The sequence below is a fragment of the Micromys minutus genome, assembly GCF_963924665.1.
Source record: "Micromys minutus genome assembly, chromosome: 27".
Lineage (NCBI taxonomy): Eukaryota > Metazoa > Chordata > Mammalia > Rodentia > Muridae > Micromys > Micromys minutus.
In genome coordinates, this window is record NC_137962.1 from 39,549,018 (window position 1) to 39,568,077 (window position 19,060).

A 19,060-nucleotide genomic window follows, 5' to 3' on the forward strand; every position below is an offset into this window, starting at 1 on the left:
CTGCCTTTTAGGTCCCTGCCAGCTTGCTGTTTGTGGGAAGGGTCACATTTCCTTGGATCCTCCCAGAGACATCCGCCCACCATCTGGGCTGGAGTCACCTTACCTGCCCCAGTGCCAGGTAGGGGGCCCTCTTCCTGCCTTCCTCATCCACAGAGTGTCCTCTGGTCAGACCATGGAAGCCAGCAGGCCTGGAGTGGCCGAAGGAGCCTGGTTTCTGAATACAGGAGACCCAGAGCAAATTGGGGGTGTGTGGGTGTCCCCGAGGCAGCTTCCCTAGAGTGAGGATGCTCAGCTTCTGGGGCAATAGTCCAGAGAGAGACTGGAAGGGGTGTCCCCGGGTTTTGAGGTTGGGTTTTCAACACTCACAGAATTGTTCACTGTGTGCGCGCGCGCAGGAGCCAGTTTAGGACTCCCCTTTTGTCATGTGGGTCCTGGGAATCACACAGTGATCATGCAGTTAGCATGTCAGGAAGCTACTTCACCTGCTGAGCCCTCTCACCTGCCCCGAGATCCCTTTCTTTAAGGAATTTGCTGTGGTGATGTACACCTGTCAGATGTGCAGGAACACAATTTGCTGTGGCAATTTACACAAGACCAGAGGACATCTTGCAGGAGTGGGCATGTCCCCGGGAATTGAACTCAGTTCCTTAGGCTTGGTGGCAAGCACCTTTACCTGCTGAGCCCTCTTGCAGGTCCTCACCACCATTTCGTAAATGAAAGAGGTATCCTGCCTAAAGCCGTACAGCCAGGTTGTGGCCCCCTAGCTGGGATCTGAACCCAGCACCAAGCCTAGGTTTCATCCTGGTGGCACTGTTCTGAGGAGGTGGGCTGTGAAGGGGACAGGCTGAAGCTGATGCCTCATTGTCCCTGTGCAGTCCGGAGCCTTAGCAGGCTAGATCCATTCACAGCCACCAAACACTTTCCGGTGCTTAATTAACATAATTAACAAGTAATTGATTGAGTGCCCAGTATGTGCTAGGCACCATGCTGGGCTTTGGATAGTCAACAAAAGAGAAGAACCCCCCTGCCCTAGTAGTATCAAGACTAAGACAATGAATATGTAAAACAAAATACAGCAGCAGAAAGACAGAAGGGTCCGGCTTGGAGGCTGCGTTTAAAGTGGGCAGGGGAAAAAAAAAAACCTCACGGCAGAAATAATGTTTGTGTAAAGATTCAAAGACAGATCTCTAGGGAGCATTCTATGATGGGCATTGCCCTGTGGTAGGCCTGATGTGTGGTGGGTGATGAGGGCCAGCAGGAGAGAGAGTGAATGATCCGGGACCCGCCAGGACTCTGAAATGCTGGGTGTTGTAGGAGCCAGAGACAGGGCTGTGGGGCATAGAAAGGCTGGAGAGGCTTCTTCCCACCTCATGGAGGGTTTTGTGTTGCTGTAGCAGCTGGCAGAGCCTGGTGCCCCCTTCAGTGGGTGGCTCCCAGCAGCTGCCTCTGGGACTTCCCATGCCTAGCCCCGCCCCTCGGGTTGAGAGAGGGGCGGGGCCAGGAGCTAAGCGCCCTGCCTGGAGGGAAGGCTGAGGAGCAGGTGGCGGGCTGGTGGCCTCTGCCGGCTGGCAGGACGGTAGTGGCTCAGCCTCTGTGTCCAGAGACCCAGCTTCCTCCTTTCCCGTCGGTGCCTGCCCCCGATGCCTGCCAGACTTTTGCCTGTACCAGGGCCCCCGCCTGACCAGCCTCCCACCCCAGATTGATTGGGGAGTCGGGGGCTGAACTGTCTGTCCCCCCTCCTGCCACCCACCAATGCAGTGCCGGGTTTTTCGGGGCCTGGCGGGAGCCCTCTTTACCCTCCTGTGCGTGGGACTCCTGTCTCTGCGATACCACTCAAGCTTGTCCCCGAGGATGATGCAGGGCACGCTCAGACTGAACCAACCGAACCCAGGGCCCCTGGAGCTGCAGCTGGGCGACATCTTCATCGCAGTCAAGACTACCTGGGCCTTTCACCGCTCCCGCCTGGACCTGCTACTTGACACGTGGGTCTCCAGGACCAGGCAACAGGTGACAGGCGGCCCTTCTTGAGGCCTGAGAGAGCTCCTGGGAGTGGGTCCTTCTGGGGTCTTTCCACTCCTTCCTTCCCCCATGCCCACCCCTACTGCCTGCTACACTCCAGGGCCTCCTCAGACTCACAGGTCTACATCTGTTGGGTTCAGTGTGGGATTCCTGTCTTAGGCTCCTCTTGGGTCCCTCTCTTCTAGATTCTTGACCCCCAACTTGCCTTAAGGTCGTGGTGGGTGTTCAGGAAGCTCCAGAGAGATGCAGTCCACCAGGCCTGAATAGCTGCCCACCTCAGCTCTGAGCCTGGATGAGGTTGTGTGTGAGGCAGGGGTGTGCTGTGGATGCTGGGGAGACATGGAGGTGGGGCTTAAGGGAGGCTTCCTCTCAGTTCCTGCCCCACTGTGCTGCCCAGGCTGTGAGGGCAGCGTCTAGCCTTCCCGTTTCCTGTGCTGCCGTTGGGAGGCAGTGGGTGAGGTAGAGTGGGTAGAAGTTCAAGGTGAGGGGGAGATCTGCCGGGCATGTGGAATGCTTGCGTGTGTGTGTGTGTGTGTGTGTGTGTGTGTGTGTGTGTGTGTGCGCGCGCGCGCGCGCATGTGCTCATACACGGGGCTGGGTATGCTAAGTACAATAATAAGGTGTGGGTAATGAGTGTGTTTTTTTGAAATCAGAGTCTTTCTTCCCATCCTCAAAACCCCATCAATCAAAGCCAGGGATGGGGGTGGGCATTGGGGACCACCTCGGGAGGTAGAAGAAATCAAGCCCTTGTGCACACACATACTCTGTCCCCACATTGGCTGCTGGCTCTGTGGGCGGAAGTGACTGAACCTTTTGAGGGGAGGCCAAGGACAGGAGGCAGTTCAGCGAGGGAGGGTGGGGGTACCTGAAGAGGATGCCCTCCTCCCCTGTTTCCTGGCACAATGTCCGGCATAGGCATGAGTCCTTCCTGGGTAGAGCTCTCTGCAAACCCCCGGCCCCCCACCCCCAGTATAGTTTCTTGTCTGGAGGAGAACACGGTTCCTCCTCGGAAACCAGCAGGGCTGGCCCTCCGCACAGACCTTCCTGTTTATGAAGCTGTGTCTGTGTGTACCAGGGAGCAAGTCCTCACATGGTCCCTGGTGCCTTCCTGTCATGCTCACCGTGACGGTGTCCTTGCCCTGAATGAGGAAAAGAAAAGCTGGCCAGAGTCATTCAGCAGGCCCGTGGGACAGGGCACAGTGGGGCACCATCTCTACATCTCAGCTGGGCCCCCTTCTCTACCAGGCCTTGAGGCCAAAGCTGCCAGGGTTACTAGGGTGCAGCTGGTCCTGGGCCACCAGCTGAGGCAGAACAAGGCAGCGAGGCCAGCAGCTGCCTACATGTGGGTCCGAGGTTCTCCCAGTGGCTAATCAGGCGCCCAGGTGAAAAGGGCACTTGCCAGCTTCTCTAAGGGGCTGCATGCAGTAGGAGGCTTCATGTCCCTTAACCTGCATAGCAGGCACCGACTTCCCACCTACAGTGAGGTTAGGTGGAGAGGCGGGAGAGGTGCTAGATCCCCAGCCAGAGCCAGGGAGAAGGTTCTAGAAGGATGGTCAGGTGCAGAAGGAAGGTGGAAGACAGGGAGACCCATTCCTTACTCCTAGGCTCCTTTCTTCCTGTGACCTTGGCTATGGGCCCTTAGTTTCCACATTTGCACAACATAAGTGTGTCTGGAAACAGCCCTAGCTGGTTAACCGTAGTCCTGGGCACCCGGCTGGTTAAAGGTGATGGGGTGACAGGTGGCCTCAGCTTAGTGTGCTAGGATGGACTCATGTATGGCCTTTGTCTGGTGGAGGGGGTAGGCGGGGAAGGCTGCTTTGTGTGTTTTGAGTTTGAAGGAGCCTTTCTCCTTCTAGTCCCCTCTCTGGTGGGGGCTGGGCAGGGGGAGATGGCCTCAGCCCATTCTCCCCTTCACTGCAGCAGATGGTCTCTGGCCACTCCCTCCCTTACCCCAGCAGGGCTGCTTTTCTCTTTGTTTCCCAGCCTGTGAAGCTACAACTAACTATTGTCTGTGTCTTTTTGCTTAAGTAAATCAAGTGCAGCCTGCTCCTCCTACTAAACCTGCCTGTGCTCTCAGGAGCTAAAACCACAGAGCTCCTGAGTCTGCTCCTATCCCAGGCTCCAGCCTGGACCCTAGTCTTTGCCCTAACTCTGCCCCTCCTGCCACCCGACTCCAGCAAACATTCTCAGACCGTTTGTTCCATGCTCTGGACTCTAGTGACTTCTGCTGCCCCATGGCCATTTGTTGGCAAAAACTTGCCAGGCAGTCAGACAAGAAAGGCCTGACTTCTTGGCAGGCTACCTCTGGAGCTATGTGGTAAGTAGGCTTGTGTGATATTGGAGCAAGAGGCAGAGGAAGGCAGCCTCGGGACCTAGGAGAAAGGGCTGGGCCAGGACTGGCCTCAGGAGCAGAGAAAGAAGTCAGGATAACATGGATGGTGACATGAGTGGACAGGCCACATGAGGTCACAGGCATGGCAACTTGGAGGCTCTGGGCCCAGTGATTGGGAATAGGGCTGTGTGGGAGAGAGGGTAGGGGGCTCATCTCTTGGTGCTGATCATGGAATCCAGGGATGCCCTGGCTCTTCTTTGTGTGTGTGTGGGGGGGGGCAGGGTTTGTCTCCCCCACCTACTCCAGTGTTAAAAATTGAGCTCAAGGTCTGAGCCTGGTAGGCAAGCGCTATGCCACACTCCAAGCGCTTTTTAGGGGTTCACTCTTAATGCTCTGGCCTCTAAGGAAATGTTGTGGTGACAGGAATTTGAGAGGCGGGGGCCCAGCAGGTCCCAATAGTAGGCCTGGAGGGAGTTTCCTGGGTCCAGGTCCAGGGTCCTGTGGGTGGACAGGGTTAGAGAGGAAGATACTAGGCAGACCTAGGCCACTTGATCTTTCTGGAACATCCGGGGCTCTGGCACCAGCTCTAAGTGACCAGGCTGAGGCAGACCCTGGGGAGAGGGCTCAGAATGAAAAACTGCCCAGTTTCCCCAAGAGAGCCAGGTGCGGGGACACTGGAGACAGACAGTGTGTTATCCTCTGGTGGGCAGGAGAAGAGCACGGGGTTGGGTGGAGGCTCTGGAGTAGCTGTTGGATGTCAGGGAAGGTCGTTGGGGGGGAGGCACTAGAGGCGGCAACTTGAGGTTGAAAGATGTGCATATGCAGAGAATGTGCCTCTAATGTGTTGGGGTAACTGAAAGAAATCTGAGTAGAGATGGTGGTAAGGGTCAGTTGTCTCTTCCTTTATCACACTGATCTTTTTTTAAAAAAAGTGTTCATGCGTTTGGGTGTTTTTGCCTGTGCATCTGTGTACTATGTGGGTGCAGTACCCATGGAGGCCAGAAGAGGGCGTCGGATGTCACTCTGGGATTGGAGTTACAGACAGCTGTGAGCCACCATGTGGGTGTTAGGAATCGCTCATGGGTCCTCTGGATGAACAGCCAGTACTTTGGAGGGCTGAGCCATCTCTCCACATGTATCCTAAGGAAAATAGGGACGGTGCTGACGAGTGCGTGTAGGTACCATCTACAACAGTGGCTCTGAAGTAAGCTTGTGGTTGTGGGCCTTGGGAGAGCGGGAGTAAGTATAGCCACCTTCCCTGTTCACACCTCCCTTCCCGTCAGCCCTTCCTCTTGCCCACTCTTCTTTGTTCTACACGCTACAGCTGCTGCTCTCTCCTGCTTTACAGATGGGTAAACTGAGGCTCAGGACAGGGCTGTTTGGGTCTGGCTTGTGGTGTGAAGACATTGTGGGTGAGCAAGGAGTTGTGGCCGGACGCCTGGTCTAGGAGTTCACAAAGGCTGCCTCCACAGTGACACACTTCTACCAGCAAGGCCACATACTCCCTACTGGTCAACCATTCAAACGTCTTTGAGGGCCATTCCTATTCAAACCACCACAACAGGCAGCTGGCGAGTTCTGCTCGCACTGAGCTTGCTCTGGGTTGGGGTGACATATTCCCTTCCTGCTGTGACTCTTATCATGCCCGCAGGCAGATTCTAGAGTTTTGAATCTGGTACAGAGTTGGTATGTGGTTGACTAAGAGATTGATCCTCACCCACCTAGGGGTGGCAAGAAATGTCACAGTCATGCCAGGTCACACCTGTAATCCAGGCACACAAAATTCCAACGCAAGAGGAGGATTGCCACCAGCTCCAGGCCAGTTCATGGCTATGTAGTTAGTTCCAGGCTAGGTGGATCTATGGTGTGAGACCTTGTTTCAACAGATAAACAAAATAAGGAACAGCCCCGTGGGTTGGAATCCAGCTCAGCCTCATCTTCAGCAGGTCCCTGCGGAGGCATTGTGAGTGCCGGTCATGGCACGTGCCCAGTGTATGCGGTTTCTGGTGTCCCGCGGGTGGAGATGGGGGTGACTCTGCACTTGCACGGGGCTTTGTGGCTGTATGGTGTGGTGTTTGAGGGTTTGGGTGGGACAAGTCCCTACAGTCTGTATGCTCCTGTGGATAGAGTTCAAGGGCTTTGCTTTCCATACTGTGATAAACACAAGGACCAAAAGAAACTTGAGGTGGGTTAGGGTTTGTTTGGGCACTCAGGGTACATACACCATAGAGGGAGGCAGGAACCCAGAGGCAGGCACTGAGGCAGAGGCGGTGGACGGGTCCTACTTTACTGGCTTGCACCCCATGGCTTGCTTAGCCTGCTTTCTGACACAGCTCAGGACCACCTCCCTAGGGGCGGCTCCACCCACAGTGGGCTGGGCCCTCTCACATACATTTTTAATAAATCTATGCCTTACAGCCTTCCCTAGAAGCTACTCTGTTGGAGGCATTTTCTCAATTGAGGTTCTCCCTTCCCAGATGGCTCTTGCTTGTGTCAAGTTGACAAAACATGGCCAGCACAGTGGCCAAGGGTGGCTGTGACACTGTGGCATTGTGTGTGGAAGAGGGGGTAAGTGGGTTAAGAGAGCAGCCCTAGAGAGCAGATACAGCTGCGTTCCTTCACCCTGGGGTTGTATATCCTTGACAGCTTAGTCGTATGTGTGCATGTGAGTATGTCTGAGGGGAGAGAACAGAAGTCTGCCATGTCTATGTTTTCCCGTGTATGGGTTAACCTAGGGCGTGGCTTGGGTGGGCTGTAGATTTGGGGCCCCCCTCCATTAACCTATTCTGATGCCTCCTCCTCCCCACAGACATTCATCTTTACGGATAGCCCGGATGAACGCCTCCAGGAGAGAATAGGTAACTGACTGGGGAGGTGGTCCTCCTCTGTTGGCAGGAAAAGCTGGGTGGCTGTGATAAGGCCTTGGGGGGCCCTAGGAATTAGGTCTCCTGTCTTTGACATAGGGACTGACTACTTTGTGTCCAGGAGGAGGCTCTGAATACCTGGGCTCCTGTTCAGTCTGCTGCCCCAGTTTTCTGGGAGGGGATGAGCCCTCCAGGTCTAGCTTTATCCTATACATCCTATATTCCCAGTGTGAGTGTGTGTGTGTGATGGGGGAGGGGCTGGAGGGGCCAGCAGGTCACTTGACTGCTTCTCATCCCCAGGCTCACACCTCGTGGTCACCAACTGTTCCGCAGAGCACAGTCATCCTGCTCTGTCCTGCAAGATGGCTGCAGAATTCGATGCCTTCTTGGTCAGTGGCCTCAGGTAAGTGTGGCTAGGTCATGGGGACAGGAGTGACCTTTGCCTCAGGCTGTCTCTTTACACCCCCCACCCCCACCTGCAGACAGGGTCTCATTATGTAGCTGTAAGTGTCCTGGCTCTATTCTGTAGACCAGGCTGGCCTTGAACTCACAGAGATCTGCCTGTTTCTACCTCCCAAGTGCTGGAACTAAGGACTTGGCTTTTTAAAAAACATTTAAATATTTGTATGTGTCTGTATACATATGTGTAGGTATATGTGTGTCATGCATTGTATAAAGCTCAGAGAACTTTTTTTATTTTAAAGGTTTATTTACTTATTTTATGTGAGTACACTAGCTATCTTCAGACATACCAGAAAAGGGCATCGGATCCCATTACAGATGGTTGTGAGCCACCATGTGGTTGCTGGGAATTGAACTCAGAACCCCTGGAAGAGCAGTCAGTGCTTTTAACCGCTGAGCCATCTCTCCAGCCCCAGAGGGAAACTTCCAGGAGTTCCATCTTTCCGTGGCATTTCTGGCAGGTGCTAGAGTCATGTCCCTGGTCTCAGACCATCTTTTGAATAGAATGTTGTGTCAAAAGTGGAGTGGTGTGAAAAAAAATATATTAAAAAAACCAAACAAACAAAAGTGGGGGGAGATATAGGCTGGAGAGGTGGTTTAGCTGTTAAGAGCACTGGCTGCTCTTCCAGAAGACCCAGGTTCAATTCCCAGCACCCACATGGCAGCTCACAACTGTCTGTAACTCCAAAATCCGACACTTTCACGCAGACATACATGCAGGCAAAACACCAATGCTCGTAAGGGAAAAATAAATAAATCTAAAACAAAACAAAGAAAGCAAAGCAAAGCAAACAAACAAACCCAAAAAGTGGACTGGTGGGGCTGGGGATATGGATCAGTGGGTGAAGTCTTAGTTATGCAAGTATAAAGATCTGAGTTCGATACCCAGCAATGACTCCAAACGCATGTGCACGTGATTGTAACTCTAGTGCTAGGATGTAGAGATGGGCTGCTTCTGGGGCTTGCTGTCTAACCATCATGTCCTGGTCCCAGGGAGAGATCCTGTCTCAAAGAGCAAGGTGGATGGTAACAGGAACACCACCATGGTTGCCTCCGGCCTTTGTATGCAAGCACACACATCTGTACCTGAACGTACACTGGCATGCATACCCCAGCACCACCCTTCCTCCGAATGGAGGGACCTGGGCCAGTGAAGGCATCCTAGGGCCTTCTGGGGTCAGACTCACCTTTTCCCACCTGGAGTCAAATCCTGTCACTCACTGGCTGTGTGCTCATGAAGTCTTTGTCTTCACCTGTCCTGCAGATATCTGTAAGGTACACAGCATGCCTCCTGGCCCAAAACATGGGGTTCAAATAGTAGCTACCAGTAGGAAGCACAGACAGACAGCTTAGAGGAACTTGTGGGTCGTGTCCCCTTCCACAGGGGTCACCTCAGACCACTGGGAAATCACAGCTGCTTACATTATTTTCATAACAGCAGCCACATGACAGTTACAAATTAGCAACAAAATAATTTCACGGGAGGGGATTGCCAGGACATGAGGGGCTGTACAAAGCCACGCAGAGTTAGGAAGGTTGGGGACCGCTGGCTTAGGATTGGCATTGGTGAAGCCAGGGCTGCCCATCATGGGACCCTCTTTTCTTCAATGGAAGGATGAAAGATGCCTTGTCACCTGATCATCTGGAATGACCAGTGAACGTGGACAAACATGGTCCTCTGCTGTTCTGTTAGGAGCCAGCCTCCACCTGAGTCCCTCCAGTATCCTCAGAACTGTCTAGACCCTTGTCCTGGGCTTTGTTGCTCAGTGAACAGAAAGCATCCGTGTGTATGAGGCCCCATGTGCATCCTCTTAACAAAAGAATCTGTCCTTATGCTTATCACAGATCCTGCCTGTAGCCCCAACCCTGAGCTCCAATAGAACTCCTTTTTACAGTGAAGCTTTCTTACTTTGATAGAGTGTTTCTATGTAGCTATGCCTAAAGCTTTGTTGCAAAAATTGTCACTTGGTAACCTTTCTCCAAAGTTTTCCTGTGCTTTAAATGTATAAGAAGAAAAAATCAGGAAGGCAGTTTCTAGGAGATTTTGACCCAGTACCTAAAAGATGGTACTGACTTGAAGCTTCATTCTTCAGGTAGAGTGGATGTCTCCCTAAGGGCCCTGAGGCTTTGGAAGTCCCCAGCCACTACTTGACTCAGAGCTATTAGCTGTTGACATGGGGACCCAGGAACACAGCATTTCCACAAACTTCACTGTGGCTCCATCCCCACAGGTGGTTCTGCCATGTGGATGACGACAACTATGTGAACCCCAAGGCTCTGCTGCAGCTGTTGAAAACATTCCCGCAGGACCGTGATTTCTATGTGGGCAAGCCCAGCCTGAACCGGCCTATCCACGCCTCTGAACTGCAATCAAACAACCGCACGGTCTGTCCCTTCCTCCTTTTTTCAGTTAACTGTTGCTCTTGGGGTGTGTGTGTGTGTGTGTGTGTGTGTGTGTGTGTACTGATACTAGTAACAGAACTCAGAGGCAGGGCCTGGTTATATAGTAAGAGTAACATCAAAGCTTGGCAAGGAGGTCTCTGATCACTGGGCTTTCCTGACTCTATGACCAAACTCCCAGCCACCTGGAATCACATGGTTTTGTACAGTCCGAGGCTGGGGTTGGAGCTCAGTTGGTAGAATGCTTGCTCAACATCATAAATACAACAGAGCCCAGGCTGGCTTGGGGAGCCACTTGAGGAGGCTGAAACAGCTGTTATTGGCCCAAGGCCAGCTTGGGTTACACAAATCCCCAGGTCAGCCTGGGCCATAGATGGATACTGTGTCTAAGCCAGAAAAATCCCCAAGCATTGCTGGGCCAGGTGATAGATCATAGCTGCTCAGAGCTGTAGACCAAGCCCGACATGTGGCTCTCTTCGCTTCTTCACTGTCCAGCCACTGAAGTGTGGACACTGGGAGCTAGGGAGGCCAGAGCCAGCCTCACGGCAGACCCAAGAGACAGCCCTAGGATAGGCAGCTTAGAAAACAAACAAAACCCAGGAGAGCTGGGGCATACCTCTACTAGACTTCAGAGAAATAATGAGCTTTTGTCTGTGTTCCTAATTGCATGATTCTTCCCTGCCCTCGGTACCGCCTGGTTTCTGGAGCTTGGGTGGTAACCCCAGGGTAGAGGGAAGACAGGGAGCCCCCCCCCCTGCCCTCTCCCCCATCAGGAGACCCTGCCTGGATGGAGCAGAAGCTACTGCTTGAGACTCCCCCCTCTTCCCCAGGCCACCATCTGCTGCTCTGGGGAAACTGGAGCCTTAATTATCAGTAGCTCATCAGCTGCTGAGCCCTAATTAAATCCTCCTGGGCCTCAGGGTGTGTGTACACACACATGCCACTCCAGGTGAGGCAGGGGGTGTCCCCAGCGCTCCACCCTGACCTCCCACCCAGCTTGAGCTTCTCTATCTCCAGGCCTGAGGACTCCAGGCTGGATCATGTCTTTTGGGGTTCATATGCCAACCCTGTCACTCCTGTTTGGGGACCCTGATTGAAGCTGATCCATCCCTTTGGGTGTCACTGTCTCATCTGTGGGATAGGTGACAACAGCTGTTCCTCACAGGGTGACTGTGAGCATAAGAATCAGGTAGGGCCATCTGTCAGAGTCTCTGGACTGGGGACTGGATGAATATTATGGGATTCATTTCTCAGCCAAGACACGTCTTACAGTGCCAGGTCAATGCCTGCCTGGGTACATCCAGACCCCAGGCCTCACTGTTCTAGTTTGCTTTCTCTCTCTCTCTCTCTCTCTCTCTCTCTCTCTCTCTCTCTTTCTCTCTCTCTCCTGCTGTCATAAATACCATGGCCAATATTGACTTGGGGAGGAAAGGGTTTATTTGAATTATGCGTTCCAATCACATTCCATCATTGAGGGCTGTTAAGGCAGGACTTCAAGCAGGAACAGAAGGTAGGAATCCATGGAGGGGTGTTGCTTACTGGCTTGCTCCCCATGGAGGGGTGTTGCTTACTGGCTTGCTCCCCATGGCTTGCTCAGCCTGCCATTTTTTTTTTCCTTTTTACAATCCAGGACCACCTGCCCAGGGATGGCACTACCCACAGTGGGTCTCACACACTTCCTTACAAGCCAATCTGATGGAGGAATCGTCTCAGTTGAGGGTCTCTCTTCCCAGGTGTCTCTAATTTGTGTCAAGCTGACAGAGACTAACCAAGTCACTCCCACAACATGTGCAATGTTCTTTTCATATGCACCACCACAGGGCATGTCCCTTATCCTCTGTTCTGTCCTGGAGTGTTCCAGAATGGCAGAGTGCCCAGTCCAGTGTAGAACCTAGAGCTGTGCATGGTGGGATAGCAAAGGCAAAAACTCTCTCTGGCTTGCCCTCTGTTTCTGCTCTGTGCCCTGGTCATTGTGCTTTCCGTACGGCTTTAGCACAGGGCCAGGCACATCGCTGAGGCCTGTTTGGTAATGCTTTGTTTACTGTAATTACACAGGACTGTGAAGTCTCACACTTGTTAGTTTTAATAAAGCACACAATTATTGAGCACTTTCTTGATGCCTGGTCCTCAAGAGTCATTCATACTACCTCTTGGAGCCCCAGACTGTCTCTAATGAATGTTTGCAGAAATAAACCAGAAAGGAAGGCCGTCATGACAGAACTGGGAAATCTGTGCTCCCAGGCTTAATTTCAGACCCGGAAGTGGCTCCTTCAGGGGGATGCTAGCGAGGGTAGGGGGAGCCCTTTGGGCCTCTTCATTGTCTGTCCACAGGTCTTTCTAGAGCAGCATCACAGGAGTAGTCTCAGCCCAATGCAAGATTCTTTTATTAAGCACCAGTGTGGACTTGGAAGAAGGAATTTGAAGAGGGGGAGGGGTTATTGTTAGATAGAGAGATGAAACAGAAGAAGGGAAGAGTTCTCCAAAATTTAGGGTCCTTGCAGGAGAGCAAGGAAGAGGCCTGGGCTAAGGTGAAGGTGGTGAAAGGTCAGAGAATGGCGGAAGGGGTGCTCCTGTCAAGGGGCTGCCTGCCCACTGCTGCTCCCAATGGGTCCTCCTAATGGGTGCTCCCAAGTGGTGCTCCCAAGATTGCCTCCTCTTTACTCTGGAGGCAGCTCCATGCTCTTCATCTGTAGAACACCTTTCTCAGCCTCAGGAATTGGGAGTGGAGAATTTGAGAGCTGGAGGTTTGGTGTAGGTGTCATTGGGGAAGGGGGTTCCTCAAGCCTTATAGAGGTTGCTCCCCTATGGCCTTCCTAGAGCACTGTGGGAAAGGCTCAGATTGGCTGGCCCTAGTCACGTGCCTATTGCTGGGTCAAGGGGCTGAACCCTGGCTTTCATTCCAGAAGCACCAGGCCATCTCTGTGAGCTGGGGGATCAGGTGCCGGGTCTCCCCTCAAAAGCCGAGGGTAAAATGGCCCCTGTCTCCTTCTACCACCCCATTTTCTCCTGTGGGGGCCTATAGACTGGGATGTCTCAGACCCAATGCCCCTCTTCAAGAAAGCAAGACTCTGACTGGGTTTGGGGGTGCCCTGTGGCCTTGAGACTCATAATTAGTGCTGTGACCTTGGGCCTCGGCTCTCTATCTGTGAAATGGGCATGCTAAGACCAGGCTTAATTAAGATCCCAGTTAGGTGTGAAACACAGAGCTTCAGAGTCACGATGGCGGGGGTGGGGTGGGGTTAGGGGCAGTCTAGCTGGTATGCCTCAGGGTACAAGATGGTCTGGCTGGTGTAACTGGGGCCCCTTAGTTCTCTGAGCTCACTATACATCTTTGACACTCTCTTTCCAGAGGCTGGTGCAGTTCTGGTTCGCCACAGGGGGTGCTGGCTTCTGCATCAACCGCCAACTGGCTTTGAAGATGGTACCGTGGGCCAGGTAAGCAGAGGCCCGGGGTGGTGACCATGAGGACCTGTGGTGTAAGACGGGCTATGGTTAGTGTGAGAGGCTGTGGTGAACACGAGGTGCCTTTGAGGCAGGGAGGAACAAGGGGGCACTTGGGAAATTGCATCTTATTCAATTGCATTAGGGTGACACAGGTCTGTGGGAGACATCTCTGTTGATTTTTAGGGAATGTGGTTCAGTATACTCTGCCTTAGTTTCCCCATCTGAAGTGGAACTGAACATACATACACACACACACACACACACACACACACACACACACAGTGGCCAATGGCACTGTAAGGGCTGAGTGGGAAAATGTATGGGTGAACACCTGCAGTGGGGCGGGGTCCCTTTCTTCACCTTCTGATAGTCGATGTCATGGGGGTCAAGCATAGGAGCCCTCGGAGATGGAGAGGGGATACTGACTTCGGGAAGGAGGGAAGGCTTCCTGGAAGAGGTGGCATTTTTATCTGAGACATCCTTGAAGGTCCTTACAGGAGAGGGATCTGGGAGTGTGTACGGGTAGATACGCTCCTTCTGGAAGAGGCTGAGCCTGGCCCTTCCCCAGTGTGTCGTCAGTGACCATGAGCTCATATGGACCTTTGCTCCATCTTCGACTGTGCAACTAGGAGACCCACAGCAAGAGGGAGGGCAGGGCCATGCTCAGAACCCTTGTGAGAAGTTGGCAAACCTTAGGTTACCCAGGTTCGAGGTCACACCGCTGCTCGACCACGGTCCCTGTCTGCCCTTCCTTGTCTGTCCCTACGGCCAGCCCAGAGCAGGCACACACTGTGACCCAAGGTTGACTCGTGACTAGGGTGCCCACCTCTGCAGTACCCATTCCCATCTAAACGTTCAGCAGCGGAGGGGCACCCAGGCTGGACTCCTATGCCCACTCCTGGCCAGGCATCCTGAAAAATGATGTTGATGGCTTTGGGTGGTCAGGAGATGTTCCCTGAGACACTGGTTGATTCCAGCTGCCTCTGGGAAATCCACGGGGCTAGGTGGTGTCAAGCTCAGCAGTGAATCTATGAGCGAACGGATGGGAGGAAACAGGAGAAGAAAGAATATATTTCCCGCCATTCCTTCACCCAGTCCTTCCAGGACCCTGGGGTGGCAGGGCTGTAATCAGCCCATTTCTCAGGGGAGGAGACTGAGACCCCCCCAGGTTCTAGACTTGTCCAGTACCCCAGTGCAGTGTGTTGGGAGGTGGGAGGGGCGCATGTTCCCAAGGCCTGGGTCAGTGGCCGCCACCCAGCTCTGTCCTTCAGCGGTTCCCGCTTCGTGGACACCTCGGCTCTCATCCGGCTCCCTGATGACTGCACGGTGGGATACATCATTGAGTGCAAGCTGGGGGGCCGCCTGCAGCCGAGCCCCCTTTTCCACTCACACCTGGAAACCCTGCAGCTGCTGGGGGCAGCCCAGCTTCTGGAGCAGGTGAGCCGCAGAGCAGAGGGCCAGGGGTGAGGAAAGAGGGTCTCCCCGGACCGAGGTTGGGCTTCTTGGAATCAGCCTGGAAACTGAACTTAATGGGGAAACAGAGGCCCAGGGAGATAGTGGCTCAGGCCCCCATCTCTGTGGTCTAGAAGGACTTTACAAGCATGGGTGCTGCTGCCAGAACCTACCCCACCCCATCCCCCAACTCCATGCCTCACCCCCATCCCCACCCCCATCCCCGGTTCCTCTTTCCGCTCTGAATCTTCCACCCACCACACTGACCTTCTGAGCTGTCTGCGGAAAGGACTTCTGCCCGGAGTTCCCTTTAAGTCCTGCCTGGCCAGAGGGCCTGAGGCTTGTTTTTGCTCCTATGGAGTCAGACTTTTGAGGTACGTGTGAGAAACTCCTATAAAACTGAGTAACATAGACGGACAGGGCCTGGCTTCAGAAGGGTCTTAGGTCAGCGCTTGGAGTCAGTTGATTGGCTAGGCAGGGAACCAGGATGTGGGGTCCACCCATTAGGAAGCCAAGAAAGGGAGTCAAATTTAGGGTGGGCAGAAACAGGGCAGCTAACTGTCATTGCTTTTTGATCACCTGGCAGGCGTGAGGGGCCTCACCTTCTTCACTTTCTGTCTCTGTCAGTTGTCCCATGGTGCCCACACAAGCCTCCTTCGGTGTCCACAGGAACTTCTTCCATGTCCCCGGGGATCCCCAAACTCTCAGCTGCAGTCCCTTATGTGAAGGGCTTCAGTGTTTGGCGTGGCCCATGGCCCTTTTTCATACACCTATCAGTTCTGGGTTATTTTCCATTCCTAACAGGATAGAAAGACTCAGTAAATTGTCAGGCTGTGGTGTTTAGGAAGCAAAACAAGAAGAAAGAAGTGCACAGCACAGATGCCATTGATGTATCTCCAGCCCATGGTTGGTTGAATCCATGGTTGAGGCTGTAGATACAGAGGGCCGACTATAGGGTTGGGATGTAACGTAGTGGGTACATCGTATGCATGAAGCCCTGAGTTCGATTCCTAGATTTTCAGAAACCAGGTCTGGTGGTGCAGACCTCGGATCCTAGCTGTTAGAAGTAGAAGCAGGGAGATCAGAGGTTCAAACCCCTATCTAGGAAGAAAGAAAGAAAATCTCTGAAGGCTGACCACAAATATGATCCCAATTCTATTACATGGGAAAACCGAGGCCCAGAAAACTAAGTCAGTTGTGACACATCTGCTGTAGTCAGAATGGGGATTTTGAGCGCTGGTAGCCACCAAACCATCAGTTTGGTGACGTCTCTGTCCCATGTCTTCCTGACATGGTAGAGTCGAGGCTCCTGGTGGAGGGACTAGTTGAGGCCTGTCGGGGAAGTGGAAGCCTCCCGGCTCGCCCAGGCAAGCTGAGGGGAATGGCCCCTTCTTGATGATCTTGATGTCCCAGTCCTTAGGAAGAGGGACTCTCCAGCTTCCTGGGTAAACATTGCAGATTGAGGCAGGAGCATGCCTTCAGGCTACAGGGCCTTTGGGAGGGGCTGGACTCCCCTGTATGGGAGGCTCAGTTGCCTGCCCCCTCTAAAGACCCAGTGTCTCCCTGGAGGACCTCCCTGGTGTAGCATCCCCCAATTCCTTCCCTTCTTCCCCCAGGTCACCCTCAGCTACGGTGTCTTTGAGGGGAAACTGAACGTCATCAAGTTACCGGGCCCCTTCTCCCATGAAGAGGACCCCTCCAGGTGGGTGTGGGGTTGAGACCGTAGGATGAGGGCGGGGACTGAGGAGCTTTGAGGGAGAACAGTGCCACAGGTCATGGTGGCTGAGCACACAAGCTGGGAACAGGGAGAATAGGCTTAACTTGCTATTCTGCTACTTTCTGTGTGACCTTAGATAAGTGTCTTGTCCTCTCTGGGCTTCAGACGCTCCATCTGTAGCACCAGAGCCCTTGGCTGTCCCAAGAGTCCTGGAGTCAGGGCTATGGTAAGCGTGGTCATGTTTCAAGATGGAATTTGGTTTCGTTTAGGGAAGAAATGCAGTGTCCCCAGAGGAAAGGCATTGCCTTTTAACAGAGTGAGTGCCCATCAGTGGGGGCATGTGAGCCAAAGCCTCACTGTCAGCTGATGCTAGATCCTTTGGGAGCCTGGAGATTCTAGAATCCAGCCAGGTAGCTTTCGGTGTCTCTGGCTTTCATGGCATCTGGAAGGAGAGGTTCTCAAATCAAGGGTCATTTGCCAATGTTCTGATTGAGCCATCCTGGGGGTATTTGCCTCAGTCCTGCCAGACACAGGGTAGCCCCGTGTGACAGTTACCTAGGCTGAGCATTCACAGTGCCTGTGGATCAGCGAGGTTGGGGTAACTGTCTCCCCATGATGGTCTCTCTGCAGATTTCGTTCCCTCCACTGTCTCCTCTACCCGGACACACCCTGGTGTCCGACGCTGGCAGTGCCCTGAGCTCCGACCTGCTGCAAAGGATGATGGATGCTTCTGCCTGACTACTTCCCCGCCTCCCAAGTAGTCCTGAGGGCTCTTGATCCAGTGCACACTGGCAGACGATCCCTGGCAGGGCCTTCGGGTGGCAGGAAAGGCCAGGATGTGGAAACTGCTTGGTGTTGAAGGTATCTCGGGCCCAGACACCTGGTCACACCACTGAGGTTGCAGGAACACTTGAGTCGGTATGCAGGAGGGGATCCGGGTCCTCACCCTGCCTGACATCTGGCCTCTGGCTCCGGCCTCAGTCATTCTTTAGGGACTAGAGTCATTGGGATAAAACCAGGGTCTGTGACCTGCAGCTATGGGGCTGGTCTCAGCGGCCGGCTCCCAGTTCTGCACAGCTGGCCAATGGACCTAGACTTTGGAACCCCAGCAGGCTCAGGTGCCAATTGCAACGGACCTTTGGTTCATTGACTCAGCCTTCTTTGCTGTGAGGAGCTGCCATATGACCCAGCCGAACTGAGCAAAGTACATTCCCAGCCCAAGACCCTGCCTTCCTACTATGATCGTAGGTGTGATGGCTGGATCCGTGGAAGCTACTTTGGCACCATGAAAGAAAGGCCAAGACAATCTAAAGCTGTTCTCCCTAACACCTGATCTGTAAGAAATTAAACCTTTATTTAAGTCTCTTTCTGTCCAGTTTCCTGCTATAGGCAGCCAACGTTCCTGGCTGGAGCGAGGTTTCTGAGCCATGGTGATAGCCGTATTTGGTGGTGGGACGTGGTGTGTTGCTCAGAGCCTGGTGCAGAGAGATGGAGGGCTTGGTGAATGAGGACCATGAGGGGTGTGTGTGCATGTGTGTGTCTGTGTGTGTGTATGTCTGCATGCATGCATGTACATGTGTGTGCATGTATGCATGTGTGTGTGCATGAGTGTGTGTGATGCACTGTATGATGTGTATTTGTGGCTGGGACATGCACCTGTGTGGTTAGGTCAGTAGTGCTGGGAGCCCTGTCTCCTTTCTCTGCCCTCAGGGCATGAACTGAGGATGCCATTGTATCTGGGAAGTCAGCCTGGTGACTCTGAGCTGGGGCTTTGCCTTGGTGTCAATTAAAGGTGACAGGAGATGGCCTGTGGCTGGAGCCACCTGTGTGGCTAGAGTGGCACTGACTCAGGCTCCCAGGGCTTATAGTTCCTTTGGAAATGACCTTTGCCCTTGAACGTCCAGAATGCACTCAGCACATCTGTGTTTAGCACGTTGGAGGCCACCGGATGCCTGGGTCTTGGTCTCTGAAGGGCTTGTTGTATTCCTGGTGAGCTGGTACAGAACCCAGCTTCAAGGGCTCTCCCCACAAAGCTGACATCACATGAGGGAAGGTCTGGTAGAGGAAGAACCCGGAGTCCAGAGCTAGGTGTGGTGAGAGGACCGTCCTGTCCACTGCCACTGGTCCCTCTTAGACGCTGCAGCAGGTTTTTGGGTTATTCTCAGATCCTGAGGGTTTGGTAGAGAGAAGGAAGCCCCCACCATCAGAATAGCTGGGCAGGGAGAGGAGCTGGGCAGGAAGAGTAGCTGGGCAGGGAGAGGAGCTGGGCAGGGAGAGGAGCTGGGCAGGGAGAGGAGCTGGGCAGGGAGAGGAGCTGGGCAGGGAGAGGAGCTGGGCAGGGAGAGGAGCTGGGCAGGGAGAGGAGCTGGG

General features: G+C 53.6%; 1 protein-coding gene across 1 annotated transcript; it reads left to right on the forward strand.

Moving 5' to 3' along the window:
• The first annotated feature begins 1,472 nt into the window (after positions 1 to 1,472).
• On the forward strand, positions 1,473 to 18,009 carry MFNG (MFNG O-fucosylpeptide 3-beta-N-acetylglucosaminyltransferase). The gene is made up of 8 exons (XM_080939012.1): positions 1,473 to 2,007; positions 7,161 to 7,209; positions 7,516 to 7,618; positions 9,909 to 10,062; positions 13,427 to 13,512; positions 14,793 to 14,958; positions 16,590 to 16,675; positions 17,321 to 18,009. Exons 1-8 carry the CDS (start codon positions 1,753 to 1,755, stop codon positions 17,385 to 17,387), a joined length of 966 nt encoding a protein of 321 aa, XP_080795138.1. The 5' UTR covers positions 1,473 to 1,752; the 3' UTR covers positions 17,388 to 18,009.
• Positions 18,010 to 19,060: the final 1,051 nt, after the last annotated feature.